General features: G+C 38.1%; 1 protein-coding gene across 1 annotated transcript in view; it reads left to right on the top strand.

The window, feature by feature from the left end:
* Nucleotides 1-949, top strand: part of LOC124552377 (AF4/FMR2 family member lilli) — a 717,562-nt gene extending 716,613 nt beyond the window's left edge. Inside the window, exon 10 of the mRNA XM_047126641.1 lies at nucleotides 133-949. Coding sequence (XP_046982597.1) covers nucleotides 133-228 — 96 coding nt within the window. The 3' untranslated portion in view covers nucleotides 229-949. The remainder of the gene's footprint in view (nucleotides 1-132) is intronic.
* Nucleotides 950-17,015: the final 16,066 nt, after the last annotated feature.

The following is a 17,015-nucleotide window of genomic DNA, read 5'->3' as shown; positions in this document are numbered from 1 at the left end:
AATCTAATCTAATATTTCAATCCCAAGGAATTTTGCAGATGGTGTTTTGTTTAGTGTATGACTGCTTCTGGTGCTATCAGACCATCACTGTGGGGCACTTGATTCATTCCGGGATGCACTGTTCACCCACAGGAGGCGCTGTACAATTCTGGTTCATCCAGTGCCAGCAGCAGCCACGTGCAGTCCGCGTACCAGGGGCCGTGCACCTCGACCGAGGCATCGCGCTAGCCGCTCGCAACACGTCACCCGCACCGCCGATTCCACAGCTACTCTGTCCGCCGGACCTGAAGAGGGCTTACTTCTGCACCCCGTGAGCTCTCCACCGGTCAGAAGACGTATCTCGGGTGCTTCGTCCAGTTACGTGGCAGAGGTCACTATGCCTCGACAGTGGCACGTTCTTTAACGCGGAGAGTTACGAGGAGAGTTCGTAGTTTACAGGGCAGGCAGACACAGTACAGTAACTAAGTGTACCGTAAGTCTTTCTGAGAAGCCTTTGACCCCGTGTCACGTGACAGGGGGTTCTACTTTTGCTAAAGATAAACTCGACACTTGTGGGACATTCCAATAATTCACCAAATAACTCGCAGATTATCATGTGCAGAGGATAAATGCCATTAAAACTTTATACACTTCCAGTGCGATGTACATCAGATTTTCAGTGGCTCGTTTCACTTCTCGAGAACATGCGACAGATTCGTCACCCTTAACAGTTACGCTTCAGTCCAGGAGATAACCCACATATACACCGAGGTCTAATACTGCATCAGTGACAAATTGTGCAACTTTTATGGATTTGTGTAACATAATTTTTGAGAAGATATTTCTTTTGACCATAATGACTATATCAGGCATTCTCACATTCTGTGTTTAAAGGATTTTCCATTGAACTATGAATGCTAACATTCTGTACCAAACACTAGTGTTGCCTGCAGGCCTTGTGCAACTCTGTGGGAGATAACACTATATCTTTACTACCCCCCCTCCCCCCCACTCTCTCTCTCTCTCTCTCTCTCTCTCTCTCTCTCTCTCTGTACACCTCTCCCCTCCCATCTCTCACCTCACCTCTGCTCTGAAACATTGAGAATAGATCGGTAGCATAATGACAAGAAAGGATGTTTAGCACAATACTGAATCACAGGGTCAGTATAACTGAAATAAAAGTCAAACATGGTTGGAAAATTGGAAAAGTAAGAACATGTTCTTCATAAAACAAAGACCCATTAGACGGAAGGGAAACCAAACAGAAGAGATTTTATTCTCTCAGCGACCACTGCTAACTTCAAATTCTACCCCAGATGACTGTGTTGACATTTGTCTTGATGTCTTTCCCCACTATCTGACTTTCTGCCCTATTTAATGTTAAACTGGGTTATCAGAAGTAAAATGCACTGATGTAGACTACAGATATTTCATTGTTTCTGCAGTATTTGAATGAAAATAATCCAGTAGTATCACAGATTCTAAAAGCTGTTATACACTAAATACTATTATGTGAGATATATAGTAACTTCTGTACAAGGAGTAACCAGTGAGATTTAGTGGTGACTCCCAGAGATTTTGTGTATCACAAGTGGCCTTATTCCATGAGGGCTAAGTGGAGAATATGTATTCTCTTCATAAAATGCACCAATACAATCCAACATCGTGAAATAAAATGTTAATATGTGGGTAGTGTAGCAGCTGAAAAGGAGAAATTTGAATTCAGGTATTGTGAATGCAAATAACCAAGAATATTTTTGATGGTAGAGTCCAACAGTAAGATAGTAGAACATATGTAATTTTTTGATGTGTAGACATTAACAAATTTTGCAAACTATCCACTCTGCATCATCTTGTCAGTAATGTCGTATTTAATTTTTGTAGCAATTCTCCTACAGGCACATAATTACTGTGATTCTTTTCAACTGTCTTGAAATGTAATGCAAAGGTGGGAATTCTGAGTTGTGCTAAGAGACCTTCAAACATACATTCTTTATAAATGGGAGCATCTATAACATATCAAAGCACACCAGATACTTTAAATGTTTGATCTGAGCATTTTGAGAGAGCTATGGCGCAAACATTATCTGTGACACAACATGTCCTCACTGGGAGCTGGCAGTCCCTTTTAATGGAAAAAATATGTAGTTCCTTGAATTGTTTCATGTACCTGAGATAATGTACATTTCAAAAGACTTATCATTTTGAGATCTTCTAATAGGTTGTTTTGACACATATCATTACAATCCTAGTTTTTATGTCCACGAGGTCATTTCCACATTTAGGAAAGTTATGTTAAAGATATCCACACAATTTTCTGATCTAATATCCAGTTAATACAAAAGGTCTGGTCTCAGAATCATCACATTTCAAGGTTTAGAAAGATCATACATTTGCACGTAAAGAATATTATATGCAAGTTATGAAATGCAAACTGCATAATTATGGAGTGATCTTAAGAGGAGGAGATATATTCACTAGCCATTACACAAAGTTAGTGGTGGACAATGTCATTTCAAATGGTCTCAAGCATAATTTACTTTAGTTAGTACTCTGTTGTGCCACATTTAACACAGTTCCGGAAATGATAAACGACTCTGATTCATACATCAGACTTTCTGGTCTGAGATGTGTTGAAATTATTTCATCTTAAAATGACAGGTTTTCTTTCTCTCTCTCTCTCTCTCTCTCTCTCTCTCTCTCTCTCTCTCTCTCTCTCTGCCTCTATAAGCAGTTCTCCTTTTTTATTTTATTTTTGAAGTGGGGGCAGGGGTCTTATGATTATTTCTTTTTCAGTGTTTATGCCCTAAATAGAAGTCGAGCAATAATCATTAGAAGTGTTTGTAGCTTTACACTTACAGGACCAACAGTGCTTTCACTAGGCTTAAAGTTGTGTCAAAGATACAGATAAGTTTATTTTTTCATAATTTTGCTGACAATCAAGAGACCCTCAGCTACATTTTCAGTTACTTTCAAGCTCTGTGGCCTGCTTCTCACTACCACTGCATAACTGCCGTTGCTATCCAAACATATTTTTTACTTAACAGTTCAGAACATATTTTCTATTTGTTACTTTTGTGCATTCTATAGATTACCTATTATATCCTCATACTCTAGAATTGTATTCTATCACAGGGCTCCACTCCATCTGTGAAGCAAACATGGTTTGAGTACGTTCTGAAAAGGACTTATTCTCATAACTGCAAATTCAAAATGGCTGCAGTAATCTTCAAATTCACTGTCTCATAATTCATCAGCAAACTGTAGGGTGTACTGAGACTTGCCCTGTCACTGGTGCATTTCAATAAATTTTGTGATTTATTGTGCCATTCAGTAATGTTATCAACATTATATAGGATAGAAAACAAAATCTCTCACACATGAGTGGTGTATTTGAGGGCTTTACTGTTTAATGTTATCCACTGTCACCTACTTGTCACTGACACACACTAAAGTATGCAAGTAAAAGAATTGCTGTCATCACAAAAACAAGGACTTTTTGGGTTCTGTGACCCCATCACACAATTTTCAGTTGTGTCGTAATCTTATTGATTTTGTTGTTACAGTTTTATATAATTTATATAGTAAAAGCAATTAAACAAACAGAATTTTGCATGTTAAAACACTCACCATACCTTCATGCACTGTCCACTAACACACACAACTGCATAGTGTACCCAGTTAAGTGTACTATGCTGCTTTGCTCTGTCAACAGTGAATGTGAGACACGCATATCTTGTTTGTTTTCATCAGAATTTCTCACTTCAGCTGGATAAACTATTTCATATTTACAGACAGAACTGAAGCTGCACTGATTTGGAAACACCTCAACACAGGGTCACAGAGCCCAAAAAATCACTGTTATAAGATTTTTTTTTTATTTTTTTGTACTGAAGATAGGTTTATAAAGTCATGTACAGATTCACCATTATTTTTTTAGTTATTCATGGGATGGTACCTGAATGCCAGATTCTCATGTTCAGTGCCTGCACTCTTCCAAGAGCCCAGTGTGACTGCATTTCACAGCCTGACAGCAATTCGCAATGTGCCACTGCCTCTACACAATCCCTGTCGACAGGACGCACTCTTGCTAATTGCAAAGAAGTGCTTTGACAAAAGGGAAAAAAAGCCACACTGGCACAAATGACTGAAATGCAGCCCAAGGGATGTTTCAGGAATAAAATGTGTTTCCAAGCCCCCTCCCTGGCACTCTGTCATACGGTGTTGCTGAAACTTCACAGTATTTTCTGACAGTGGGTACGAGCAGGGGTCTGCACAGGTAAGAGATCCGCATCTGCACAACCCTTATCCCCAACCGTAAGTCTTTCGATCATTGTCTGCCGATGTTGAAATACTGAAGCTCATTTGGTATAGCTGAGCTCTGAGAGTAGGATCGAATGTGGGCAGAATTTTCATCTGCCAGAATCTTAACTTCATAATTTACATTCTGTTGACTAGGACCCTAAAGGCCAATCTTGGACACGCATAAAAAGAACATAGCTCTCAAATTTTGATATGTTCTATAAGTTGCACACTTTGCTGTAACTACCAAAATGAGTTTTATGATATCTTATGCAGAACATTTCTGCAACATTGGAAAGTCAATGAAAATGTGTTAGAAGTTACTGTCTAATTTTAATACTGTTTAATGTTGGCCCTATAGTTCATCTATCAAATGCGACTTAATTCATCATAATATCAAAACTTGTCACCCTGCTACACTTTATAGTGTACTAAGCATTACAACATTTACTTGTAAATGTATTTAAGAGAAATGGTGGTACATTCAATCATTTGACACCAAACATTATTTATGTCACTGTGTTACACAAATAAGTCAGCCCACCAAGCGGAGATTCCAATGTATGGAGTGTTACTTTGGGGCAGCTTTCAGTAGTTGTGTAAACTAACCGAGCTGCTGCAAGCGAAGCAGGAATTACCGATGTAAGGGTGCTGCTCGTACAATGGAATCGGCATGTATACGTAACTGTTTGAAAGACCAGGGAGATGGACACGGTGCCATCTAGTCCTCACACGTCGACAGTGCGTCTACCCTCTACGGGGCAACTGAGCCAATACATTGGCACTCCGTTCTGAACGGCCAGTATTTGTTGAACAATTTTCCTGACATTTCACTGGTGCAAGGGACTGGCATTTTCGAGATACACTCTCCGTTGCTGGTGGGGGGACTGGAGTTGAGCCTGTAGCCAGAGATCATATCCAGTCTGCAGGGGGACATTTCCTTGGTCATTAACACTGTACTTCCTCATCTGTTAATTGTAATGGTTGTTCATTGTTGCAGTGCAGAAAACTAAGATTTTGTACATCTTTAAGCTCTCTTCTTCCTTAGTAAAACTATTGTCACGTTTATGAATTTCAGTGGCTTCCCTGAAAAAAATATACGCAGTAGCTCTTCCCCACAACAAGAAACTGTGTGTCGGTGTATTTTGTTGTGTAGTCTGTCTCACACGGCACGTGCTGTGCTGTAGCCAGTTCAACCCGTCCGAACCTGCAATACAGTTTGTTAGTAGACCCTAGCACTGGTGGATCATACAGCTGTTCTGACAAAGACTCTTCCCCGTGTACACAGTATGTGGCACAGTACTGACATAAGGCATTCAGTTGCAGTCTGATACATACTCTGACTTCTTACAACGTGGGACGTATGTGACAGGTATGGAAGAGTCTGTGTTGCAATTATTATGTCTTACTTAATACAATTAGCTCCCCCAGATATTTTTGTAAACACAGCACCACCACCACTTAAAAATAACAAACTAATATTCGGTTGACATACTGTGAGGCGACAGCACGTGAGACAGTGCCCGAGGGGCTCGTCTGAAGTATTTACAACAGAGGAAAAGCCTCATAACGCACAACGTAGTCTTTACTTACACGTCTTCAAAAAATGGCAATCTGGCATTGTTAGCAAGAGTGGCTCAATGGAGACTGGAACAAGAGACAGCTTACGATTCATTGAGACTTGGCTGTAGTCTGTGAAATGTTTTCAAACTGTTCAACAAGGGGGAGATGCGCATATATAACTTATCAGCACTCGAGTTCTGTGCCAACCACAGAGTTTTAATAATGTAATGAATGTTGACGATCACAAACTGTGTATGGAATTATGGCATCTCTTTAGGCACTCGGCTATGTTTCATGCACTGAGGATATAAGTGCTCATTGTCAGTTCCATTCTTTTTTTCACTCAGTAGCAACACCATTCTTATTTTATCGTACTACTAAATTTTAAGTGCAACAAAGTTAGTTCCAACTGGTGCTATAATATTTTCTCTTGGGAATATAGCTTACCGAGATTGTGAGTTGTGACTGTCTGGATATGAGGAAAATACTTAATTATTGTGTACAGTGCCTAAAAGCACAAGACACAAATATGGATTAAAAATTGGTCAGTGGTTTTTAATGTGCAAATAAACAGACGTACAACATGCATACAAAAACAAAGGAAGAGGAAGTTCGGACTTACGATGTTAGTAAGCCGTGCAAACTATTTGATAAATACGAAAGTGTTACGTGCTGTACTATGTTGCATTCATTTGTTTCCTGCTTTCTGTTGAAAAATTTTCAGTCCTGGAACGGACGAGTCTAGGAGTGCTGCATTGACTGCATACGTATATACATTGCTAACAGAATGCATTTATCATGTGCCTCATCGTTAAAAGAAAGTGAATACTACTGTACTTCAGCAGCCTAAAACGCAGTATTATGCAATTCTTATTCCATTCCAGTATCAAATTTCTTGTGGACAGCATCTGTAGGACTTTCTTTTGAAATCGAATAATTGACGTACAGCAGTTTTCAAGTCTTTTTGTATGGAGAATGTGTGAGTACAACTATTGAAGTGCAGTTCTTATCAAATACTGTAGTTTCTTGTAGAGATACACTGAGGTTCAAATGTGTAGATAAATTTCATTGAAATTTTCTTCAATTGTTATGTAACTTAGTATGATGTCAGTAAGAAATATGAGCATCAAAGGCAACTTATGGGCTGAGTAATATGAGTACATAGTCCACTAATATTATGGACAACAATTTGGAGGCTACATTTATAAGCTATTCGGATAATGAATATGTAATGTGCCCAGCAATGTAACCCAACACTCAGCAATATCTTCTGCATAAAAATAAAGTATTTAAAAATGTTTTCCTGTAACTAAAAAGCAGTATTTTAGCAGGAAAACTGTGCTTCAGCCAAGTGTTCATATTTCTTTGTATGATGCTGAACATATCATTCTATGGGGAGCTGTGAAATGGTTTCTCAGGTGTAGTTTACTCAGACTACAAGATGCAACATAACAGGTTTTCATGGGATCTGTGACTTTCACATTTCATATGTTCCAAAAGAAACAATAAAAAAACAAACACATTGTGTCAAAATGTGGCACATTACAACACTTCCATCTTATATGGTTTTGAAAATTGTTTTCTTGAAAACAGTGTTATTTCTATTAACACAAACTGCACATCCTTCTACTAATTTTGACATTTTCATCTGTTTACACCAAAACAAAATTTGTATTTTTAACTACACAAGAAGATTAGCAGTTTTTTCTATGATAATGGTAACTGAGTCACTATGTTAACCCACTTGTAACCTAAAGTACTATTTGGGTAGGAGGCTAGCCATCATAGCTAAGCCCTATGCACAGTTACTGAATTCAAAAGTACCAACTTTTTATTCATGCAAAATGGAAACTTTATCAAAAATGCCAGCTGTGATGGTTCTTCATGAATTTGTTACCCGTATCCAGTTCTAAATAAAAATTACTTTTCTTTTAGTTGCTAAATATTCTGTTTTTCTTAATGCCCTGTAGCAAAAATCATCATCATCATAGTTTTTCAACCGTCCTCCCCCAATGAAGTTACCACCAATATGCAAAATAAATTATAACTGATACATTGCTTCTTCTTGAGCAAGATAAAAAAAATAGCCATTTAAACACGAACAGTTGTTGCACATCTTGATTTAAAGACATGTTCACTAATTCTTAGTAGCTCCCACAATGTTTTGTTTTTTTCTACAAACAATTCTGTTATCTCACATGACCACCTGTTTGTCTTTCTGTATACACTTTCGAGTTTTTCATTTCTTATTCTAATGCTTTTCTTTGTTGTTTGATTCTAGAATTAACTCCCCACCCACCTAGACTACTCCCGATGAAATGTTTCCTTCATTTTCTCTGACTTCTCTCTTCCATCATCATCATCATCATCATCATCATCATCACAACAAACACTAATTACAAACCAATAATTTTATTCCATTGTCATTAGCTGGTCTGCTCTCTCTCTCTCTCTCTCTCTCTGCTGCCATTTACTCTGATTTCATTTTCTTAGCTTAATTCCTTATCGTCCATAATTTTCCTGTCATCTGTTCTCACCAGTGCATTATAAAGCTATACTGTCACATTCACACTCCATCCCCTTACTACCAGTTTTTTTCCCCAAACCCCTTTGATTTTTAGTGTGCTATCACCATTCCAGCACACTGACAAATTTCCATTGACTTCTATACTCCGTTATGGAAAATGCTACAAAGATGAAAAGTGCCACTAAGTTTGAGAACAGGCAGGTAACTTTGCTTCTATGTGCTTGCCAATGAAGCAAATCTTTTTACTTTCAGCCAACTTTTTTCTTCAGTTATCAAAAGGTAAATGCTTGATGGTTCCCTTAACTCCTGCTTTAAATATTTTCTCATACATAAAAGCTTAACATGTTACCTGCTGTTTGCATTAATACACACCACCTGTCCATTTCCATATGCAAGTGCGTGAAACTTTTCTAATCATATACACCGAGACCAGGCTACTATCAGTTTGTTAATGTGTGAATAGTGTTGATTGTATTGAGAGTGTGAAAATCAACTTATTTTTCATTGTTAGGACTCCAAAGATAAACTGTCTGAGGTTCCACATTTTGAGGCAACTTTTTGTCAATGGCTGCATGTACGAAACCTCACATAGTAATAAGAAGTTATTTGTTGGTCCTAAACATAAGACGTTATATTTGTACTATATTACAAGCTTACCACCTGTAACTATGGTCGTCTGTTTCTAGAGTTTAAGATACAAAGTATATAATGTAGTGCCAAGCGCTTTTTATGGTGCAGTACTTTACAAAGTAAAAACTAATAGTTTTCTGAAGGCTAAAACTCCAATTTTATGTACACAAATCTGAATGATGTCATTGTTGCCTGTATGTTTTCAGGGAATGTTTATTTTTTTATTTTTTGTGGACAGACCAATCGGTTCATTTGACGCATCTACCAAACTCGCTATTTGTGCACTGACACGTACGGCTCGTGGAGAGGAGAAAGCACACGCATGATAATGTTATACATAAAACTATTACGTGACATTTGTTTTTCTACAAAAAAAATAAAATAAAATAAATTTTGTGTGTGTGACAAGTGGCTTTTCGCTAAGTGTGAAAAGTGATGTAAATTAACTGTAGTGGGGACCCATCGACATGTATACATCTTACACACAAATTCTGCTTCTTTTTAATTTGATATGTCTGTAATGGAACAAAGAATATGGCCAGTACGGACTACTCGAGTTCAGTCACGTTCTGCAATAGCACTTACACCTAGACACAGAAAATGTTTTTCTTGTCCATATTTATTCCTTTTGAGAAAGTACAGTAGGAAACATTAACACAATTGCTACATACACATCATATATTATATAGTTTGTAATTAATTATAATACAGCTTTGTATATGCCACAGTCAGGTAGTTGTTATACCACCATTTCCCTTTATTCACACAAGCAGCATGCATCCATGGTGTTGAAGCATGAAAATTATACTTTCAAGCAGGGAAGAGCTTCCTTCAGTCATACATACTGACAAAATCTGGAAATAAATTTTGATAAAAATACAAGCATTACCAAAGATTAATCCACATAATGATGTTCCATCATACACATAAAAGACCAGTTCTTAACTTGTGAAATAAACGTTCTCCTGAAACTAAAGTAAGCTCACTCTTTCACCCATCATTGTGTAATAATGACACTGGGCACTCGAGGTAAATTCTGGATATCCCCCGTGTTATATTTATTGCTATTACTTATTCACTGGAGATGGCATGGACCACGTTAAGGGTAGCTACATTTTGGAGTGAGTTTCACTTCCCCTACAGCCACAATTCCTTCACTGTTTCTGAGTAAGTTTGTTTGCTCTCCTCTCTCCATGGGGCAGCATGTCTAGTTTTTGAATATTTGTGTCAATTTATAGTGTTTGTCACCAACTTTCTATGAAATACATGTCTGTCAAAATCATCTTTATGCTTCAATTGTAATGCAGGTAGGGGTCTATTATTCTTATCTTTGCAGTGGCCAACTGTGATCATATGACAGCTTCAATTCCTCTTTATTCTATGTTATTTCGTATGTTTTCCGTAGTCTTTCATCTTCTCCCCCCGTTGGCAGTGTTCCAGCCCCAGATGGAGTTGCAATATTATTACTTCATTTAATGTCATTTCTCCCTGTTTTGTCTTTCCTCCTCTCTGCCCTTGTTGTTCCTGATTTATTACTTCTTCTTGTCATGAAAACTTTTTAAATTTAGTATTTTATTGAAATAGTTGCTTTCTGTTGTATCCATTTCTGTGATATTACTTCTTTCTGGTTCTTTCCTTATTTCTGCAATCCTTGTCAGTGCTGACTTTCTTCCAGAAATACTGGAATATATCATTTTGTTAGCCTATTCTCACTCATTCAGTAGAGGGGTTTAAACGTTCATGTATACTTTGCAATCACTCCTCATACTGTCTACACATTTTGTTCATATTATTATTACTATTATTACGTGTTCTTATTTTTTCATGGCAAGGAGCTAAATTGTGGGTGGTAGGATCAGTCTTCCAGAAACTTCAAACACTATAAGCTGAAACTTTTATTTGTAAATTAAACAGTGATGATGATGATGATGATGATGATGATGATGATGATGCTGCAAATTTCCATTTAATTGCTAACGAACCTGAAACCTGTTTGTGAAAAAGAGCAGTCAAAGAGGAGAGAAAAATAATTAAATGGTCACATTACTTTGAGGAATGATATTTGGTGAAATACTTTTGAAAAAATTCGAGCTATGGGCCCAAAGCTACCTTGCCAAGTAAAGACATGGCTTCCAGTTCACAAACAAACTCTTGTAAACACTCTATCAAAGCGATTGTAACCCAAGTGAGATCACACATATTACAGCATTTCGGTTTTTAACTAAAATTTACTTACTAGCAGTTCACAAATGCTTCTGTGGAACAACATAACCTAACATAATTTGGTTAAAAACATATTCATTTTAGTTTTATAATGCAGGATTTTTCAGCAAAATAAATATAAAATGAGAAAGCATTATTTTCTCTATAGATTGACTGGAAAACAGCAAAGATAGTGGTAAACGTACCATTTTGCGAGACAGAGAACAGTTGATCAAATAATGTCTACACGTGCACAAGAGAACGGGAACAGTTCTCTTGTTGCAGTACATAACTAAATCGGGATCACACGAATTGCCATTTTTCTGAGAGGCAATAACGTGCTATTGTAGCATGTGACTGAGCTGACAACCACTGAGCCATACATGAACTGTAAGAGTTTTTCCACATGTGGAGAATAAATATGGCTTTTTGTCCATATGTTTATAAAAAATGTCAAACAAAGATCTGACACTTTTTTTTTTTAATTTAGTCTTCATTGCTGTTGTTACTGAATTGCCAATTTCAGAGCCAAATCACTGACTACTGCTCATGTTATTTCACAATAAATAATTATATAAAATCTAAAACAGTTTGCAATCTTTTATAACCTTAAACTGTCCATGTCACTTTTTTTTTAATTTCTCCAAGCTGCTGCTTATATCTGAAGTTTGCAGGTTTGTTTCAAAATAATAAAGTCTACTCCAATAGCTAGATCAGCAAATAGTTTCACAAAATGTAAGCAACCAGATACATATTAATATTTTGTGTTCCAGAAGCTGCAAACTTTAGTTAATACAGTGGTATTCAGATCTATCAAGTTCACTGATTGCCACATCAGTAATAGTAATGGAAGAGGACTGGATTAGGAAATGAGACACTAGTAGTAGTAGTAGTAGTAGTAGTAGTAGAATTTTGCTATCTGGGTAGTCAGGTCACCTACAGAAGACAACTGGGTCAGTACAGTTTGTTCGCAAGAAGAAGAGCGACTTCCGAGAGGGGTGCAGCGAGCAGAGTAAGGGAGCTCCGTCCACTGACTTGCAGCACACCGACTGCCGAGGGGTGGAGGGCGGCGCAGAGGGGAGGAGCCGTGCGGTGCCGGTGTGACACTCGCGTTCGCGTACAGTTTGCACTCAGAGGTGCTGACGGCACACTCTTATCCACCGCCACGACAGCTGTAGGCTGCTATGTATTGCACGTCATTGAGATGACAGCGTAATAAAAGTTTACCACATTTGTGAAATTGAAATTGGTAGTTTTGTTATGAATGGTGGTACCTGTCACTACTAATTTTGTATCAGACCACACAGACAATTCTGAATTAAAAAGGACCAGTAGTAAAACTTACATTGCGGCAATAAGAAGAGAACGATTAAAATTTTGAACATTTATTCCCACACGTAAGACAGAAGTGTACGTACATGTACATCACTCTGATTAACACTCGTTAAGTTTCTCATCTGTGCACAATGCACAGTTGTCGCTGCCATCCGATTCTGCAGTACCAGTATCGATAATAATGATTTCATGTATTACAATTTTGACAACACTTTCGCACCACCGGCAGTCTCCTTCCAGTTCCTGGACCCTTCCCAGCCATCAGCAGTTACTGACAAAAGTGATTCACTTGAAATCTTAAAGAGCTTGTCTTTGGATTTGTCCCCTGAAATGTTGTTCTCCCTAAACAACCATTTTATTTTTGCCCGTGCCAGTTCAGCCACACTCAAATTACAACTGTAGGGTGGCAAGCAGACAGCCCTTTGCCATTTACATAAAAAAGCAGGTCTACATTCTCAAAGTTAATAGAGCCCACTTCCTCTCTCGCTTGCTCTCATGACAGGCAACATGCTTCTTTTTGCACCCATTCCCACATTCTCAATTTGTTATAGTACCGTGTCGGTATTTTGTCCACTCGATTCTTACGGTAATGGAGTGTTGTCAATCACAATGACTGACTATGCAGTAAGATTTGGGAGAATATATTTGCAAACCACCTATCAATATTTCCAGAGTTCATTTGACCACAGTAACCACCTTATGTGAATTGAGCCCAGAATTTTAGTTCGGCTTCCCTGACGAACCGCTTCCTCAATCCGACATTTCCAATAATACGAGGGTGGTTTGAAAAGTTCTCGGAATCACCACGAAAGGTCAGCACTAGTGCAGCGAGTTTTTCAGATTGGATATTCATTGGACTGTTGCCTGTAAACATGTGCCGTTTCAGTGCTCTCAGAAGACAACTGTGGTTGTGATGTGGCTCTGTTGTTCCAATGAAGTGATTTGCGAAGACAGGGATTTTTGGGGAGGGGACGGGGGGGGGGGGGGGGGGGGGGGGGGGGGATTCAAGCAATTAATAAGTACTTCCTGAAGAAAGATATGAAAGCAAAGGACATTAATGCCGATTTCCAGAATACACTGGGAGACTCTGCTCCTTCATATTCAACTGTTGCCAAGTAGACAAATGAATTTAAATTTGGTCGGCAGAGCTTTGATGACAATCTGCGCAATGGTTGGCAAAGATGTGTCACTACTCCAGAAATTATTGCAAAAGTGCACAAAATGTGTCACGCAGGATTCATTTTAACTGAAGAATTGGAAATGAAAAAATTGTTTGCAAGATGGGTGCCCCAACACCTGATGCTGGATCAAAAATGCATGAGAATGGACATATCGGAACAATGCTGGGCCCGTTTTAGGAGAAACAGGTAAGATTTTTTGTGCCAGTTTATGACCGCAGATGGAACTTGGGTGCACTACTATACCCCAGTGACAAAACAACAGTCGAAGCAGTGGAAACATGCTGATTCTCTGCCACCAATAAAAGCAAAGACAATTCCTTCGGTGGGAAAGGTCATGGTGTCAGTGTTCTGGGATGCGAAGGGGATCCTGTTTGTAGATTATCTCACCACTGGGCAAATAATTAGTGAAGACTACTATGTTAACCTCCTGGACAAATTGCAACTAAAGATACACAGAAAAGCCAGGTTTAGCAAGTAAGAAAGTCATCTTCCATCAAGACAATGTACGTCCGCACACGTGGCGTCACCACAGCAAAATTACACGAACTAAGGTATGAATTGTTGCCACACCCACCTGATTCGGCTCTGTCAGTCTTTCATGTCTTCCCAAAGCTGAAAATTTTTCTTGGTGGATGAAGATTCACTTTAAACAAAGAACTGATAGCCAGAGTTGACAACTATTTTGCAGGCCTGAAGGAAACACTTTCTCGAGATGGAATCAGGGCACCGGAACATTGCTGGACCAAGTGCATTAACCTGCTGCTTCCCTAATACATTTCATTTCTAGAATGAAATGTGGCCACCAGTCAATAATGCCTCCACGTTCTTACAGCAAAGATGTCTTGTTCTGCAATTCTTTGCATGTGAAAGAAAATATTCTGCAGAGATGCACTACTCCAGACGATCTTTTCCTCAAGTATTTGTCGAAGTTTCCACAGACTGAGTGATCTTCTACTTGGTGCAGAAGTCTTCAATTGCCTGTCTCAAGACATCTCTGTAAAAGTTACCAACTTTTTTTTTCCACTGGATATTGGCCAAATGAAAGAGAATAAAAAAGTCAGAAATTAGAAATTAAGTTTATGCAGAATGTACAGTTACAATTAATGAGGATACAAAGGGAAATGATCGACTTTTTGAAACCACTTATACAGTAGTGTAGGTTATGGTTCCAGGTATCACACGATGCAGTCACAAGTAACTGAATAAAAGTAATGATGGCAGTCATTTCTGTTACAATAGACTATATAATGAGGGAAACTACATCTGTGAATACGCATCTTAGAAAATAAAAAACCACTTCAGCTAGATGAAAATCCTTTATCATTAAACTCCTAGTAAACATCCAATAAAATGGGATTTTTACAGAGCTGAAGTTGTTTTCTATTTTCCAAGATGCATTTCTATCACGACATTAAAAAAAAAAAAGACTGACATCTGACAGGACTTGTGCCCACTACCTTCAGCATAGCAGCCTAGGACCTTAACCACTAGGCTACATGAACGTCTCTGAAAGATCTACTTCATTATTATTATATATTGAGCCACCTACTGGATGACAAGCAGTTCCTTTACACACAAAACAAAAAACCACTTTAAAGTACCTCAGACAAAGTGGAAGGCAGTTTCAAAGCACAGTTGAACAGAAAAATTAGAAAAACTTCACAAAGTTAAGTCAACGCTCTTACTTTGCAGCATATGTTGGTTACGCCTGCCGCAAGCGGTGACGGGAATGTAAGATGGCAGAAGAGCTGATTTGTGCAGTAAGTAAGAACAATGTTCTGCTTTCAAAATCAGGGAAACAAATACTGCATTTTTCATAACATCCTTTAGCATTGTACATATAATTACTCAAACATGGATACACAAAAACACACAATAAAAATGTAACACAAGTGATATTATATTCTTGGACATGTGACCCGTCCAGGGAACAAAACAAGATTTTTTTTATCGAACACAGGTTTCGCTTCTTCATGCTTAAGAAACGCCGTGTATCACAAGCCACAAATGACACTTCATAAATAAAAACAAAAAAAGGTGTATTTAGCTACATAGACAGGCCACATCTCCAAATGTAGAAACAACGAAAGAATTCCAGAAAAACATAAAAATAGTAACACCATAAGTTTTTTCATTCCAACACATCACGCTAGGGTTTGTATGTGCTGTTGCTGCACTTCACAAAATGCATAAATAAACCCTGCTTTTGAGAGTACCTTCTGTGTCACACATATTGAAACAAGTGACAGTCAATTCCACGTGGGAAAAAATATATCTAAAAACAAAGATGATGTAACTTACCAAATGAAAGAGTTGGTATGTTGATAGACACACAAACAAACACACACACAAAATTCAAGCTTTCGCAACCAACGGTTGCTTCATCAGGAAAGAGGGAAGGAGAGAAGGAGAGGGAAAGACAAAAGGATGTGGGTTTTAAGGGAGAGGATAAGGAGTCATTCCAATCCCGGGAGGCGCGCGCGCACACACACACTCACCCGCACATATACTGACACAAGCAGACATTTGTAAAGGCAAAGAGTTTGGACAGAGATGTCAGTCGAGGCGGAAGTACAGAGGCAAAGATGTTGTTGAAAGACAGGTGAGGTATGAGCGCCGGCAACTTGAAATTAGTGCAGGTTGAGGCCTGGTGGGTAACGGGAAGAGAGGATATACTGAAGGGCAAGCTCCCATCTCCGGAGTTGTGATAGGTTGTAACAGCATCTTTCTTTTTAGATATATAATAGTAGACATAATTAGAATATTGTTCTAGTTCCCACATTAAACCTGTACTGAATATTGTTAAGTAATTACATAAATGAACACATCGTTCTACATATAATAATATGAGTGTAATATAAGTTTCATATAAAGAAGCAAGCAAAATGAAACAGAGTAAATACACAACAGAAACACAGAATGCATATTACACAATCGTACAAAATTAATGGGTCCACTACTTGAAAATGTCTGGTTTTATTCAACAAAAATAATTTTACAACATTAATAATAGGTCAATGGTGGCTTGTTATTTCGCCTACAGCTATGAAGGAACAGTATTTAACTTAGGTAGGATATTGTTTCAAAGCCACGCAGAATTTGTTTGCTAACTACCCTAGTAGTAGTAGTAGTAGTAGTAGTAGTTATATAACCTAACAAACATCAACTCTCACAGCATTCTACCAAACAACGCTAACACAGAATTGATCCACATCGACTGAACAAATCAAGCTTTCCCAAAGGGGATGTTCGTGTGGATAATACTAAAATGTGTAGCATTGGACTTTAAGTTCAAT

This window comes from Schistocerca americana, chromosome 10, assembly GCF_021461395.2.
Source record: "Schistocerca americana isolate TAMUIC-IGC-003095 chromosome 10, iqSchAmer2.1, whole genome shotgun sequence".
Taxonomy (NCBI): domain Eukaryota; kingdom Metazoa; phylum Arthropoda; class Insecta; order Orthoptera; family Acrididae; genus Schistocerca; species Schistocerca americana.
Note: the sequence above shows the minus strand (reverse complement) of the source record. Positions and strands in the feature narration are given on the sequence as shown.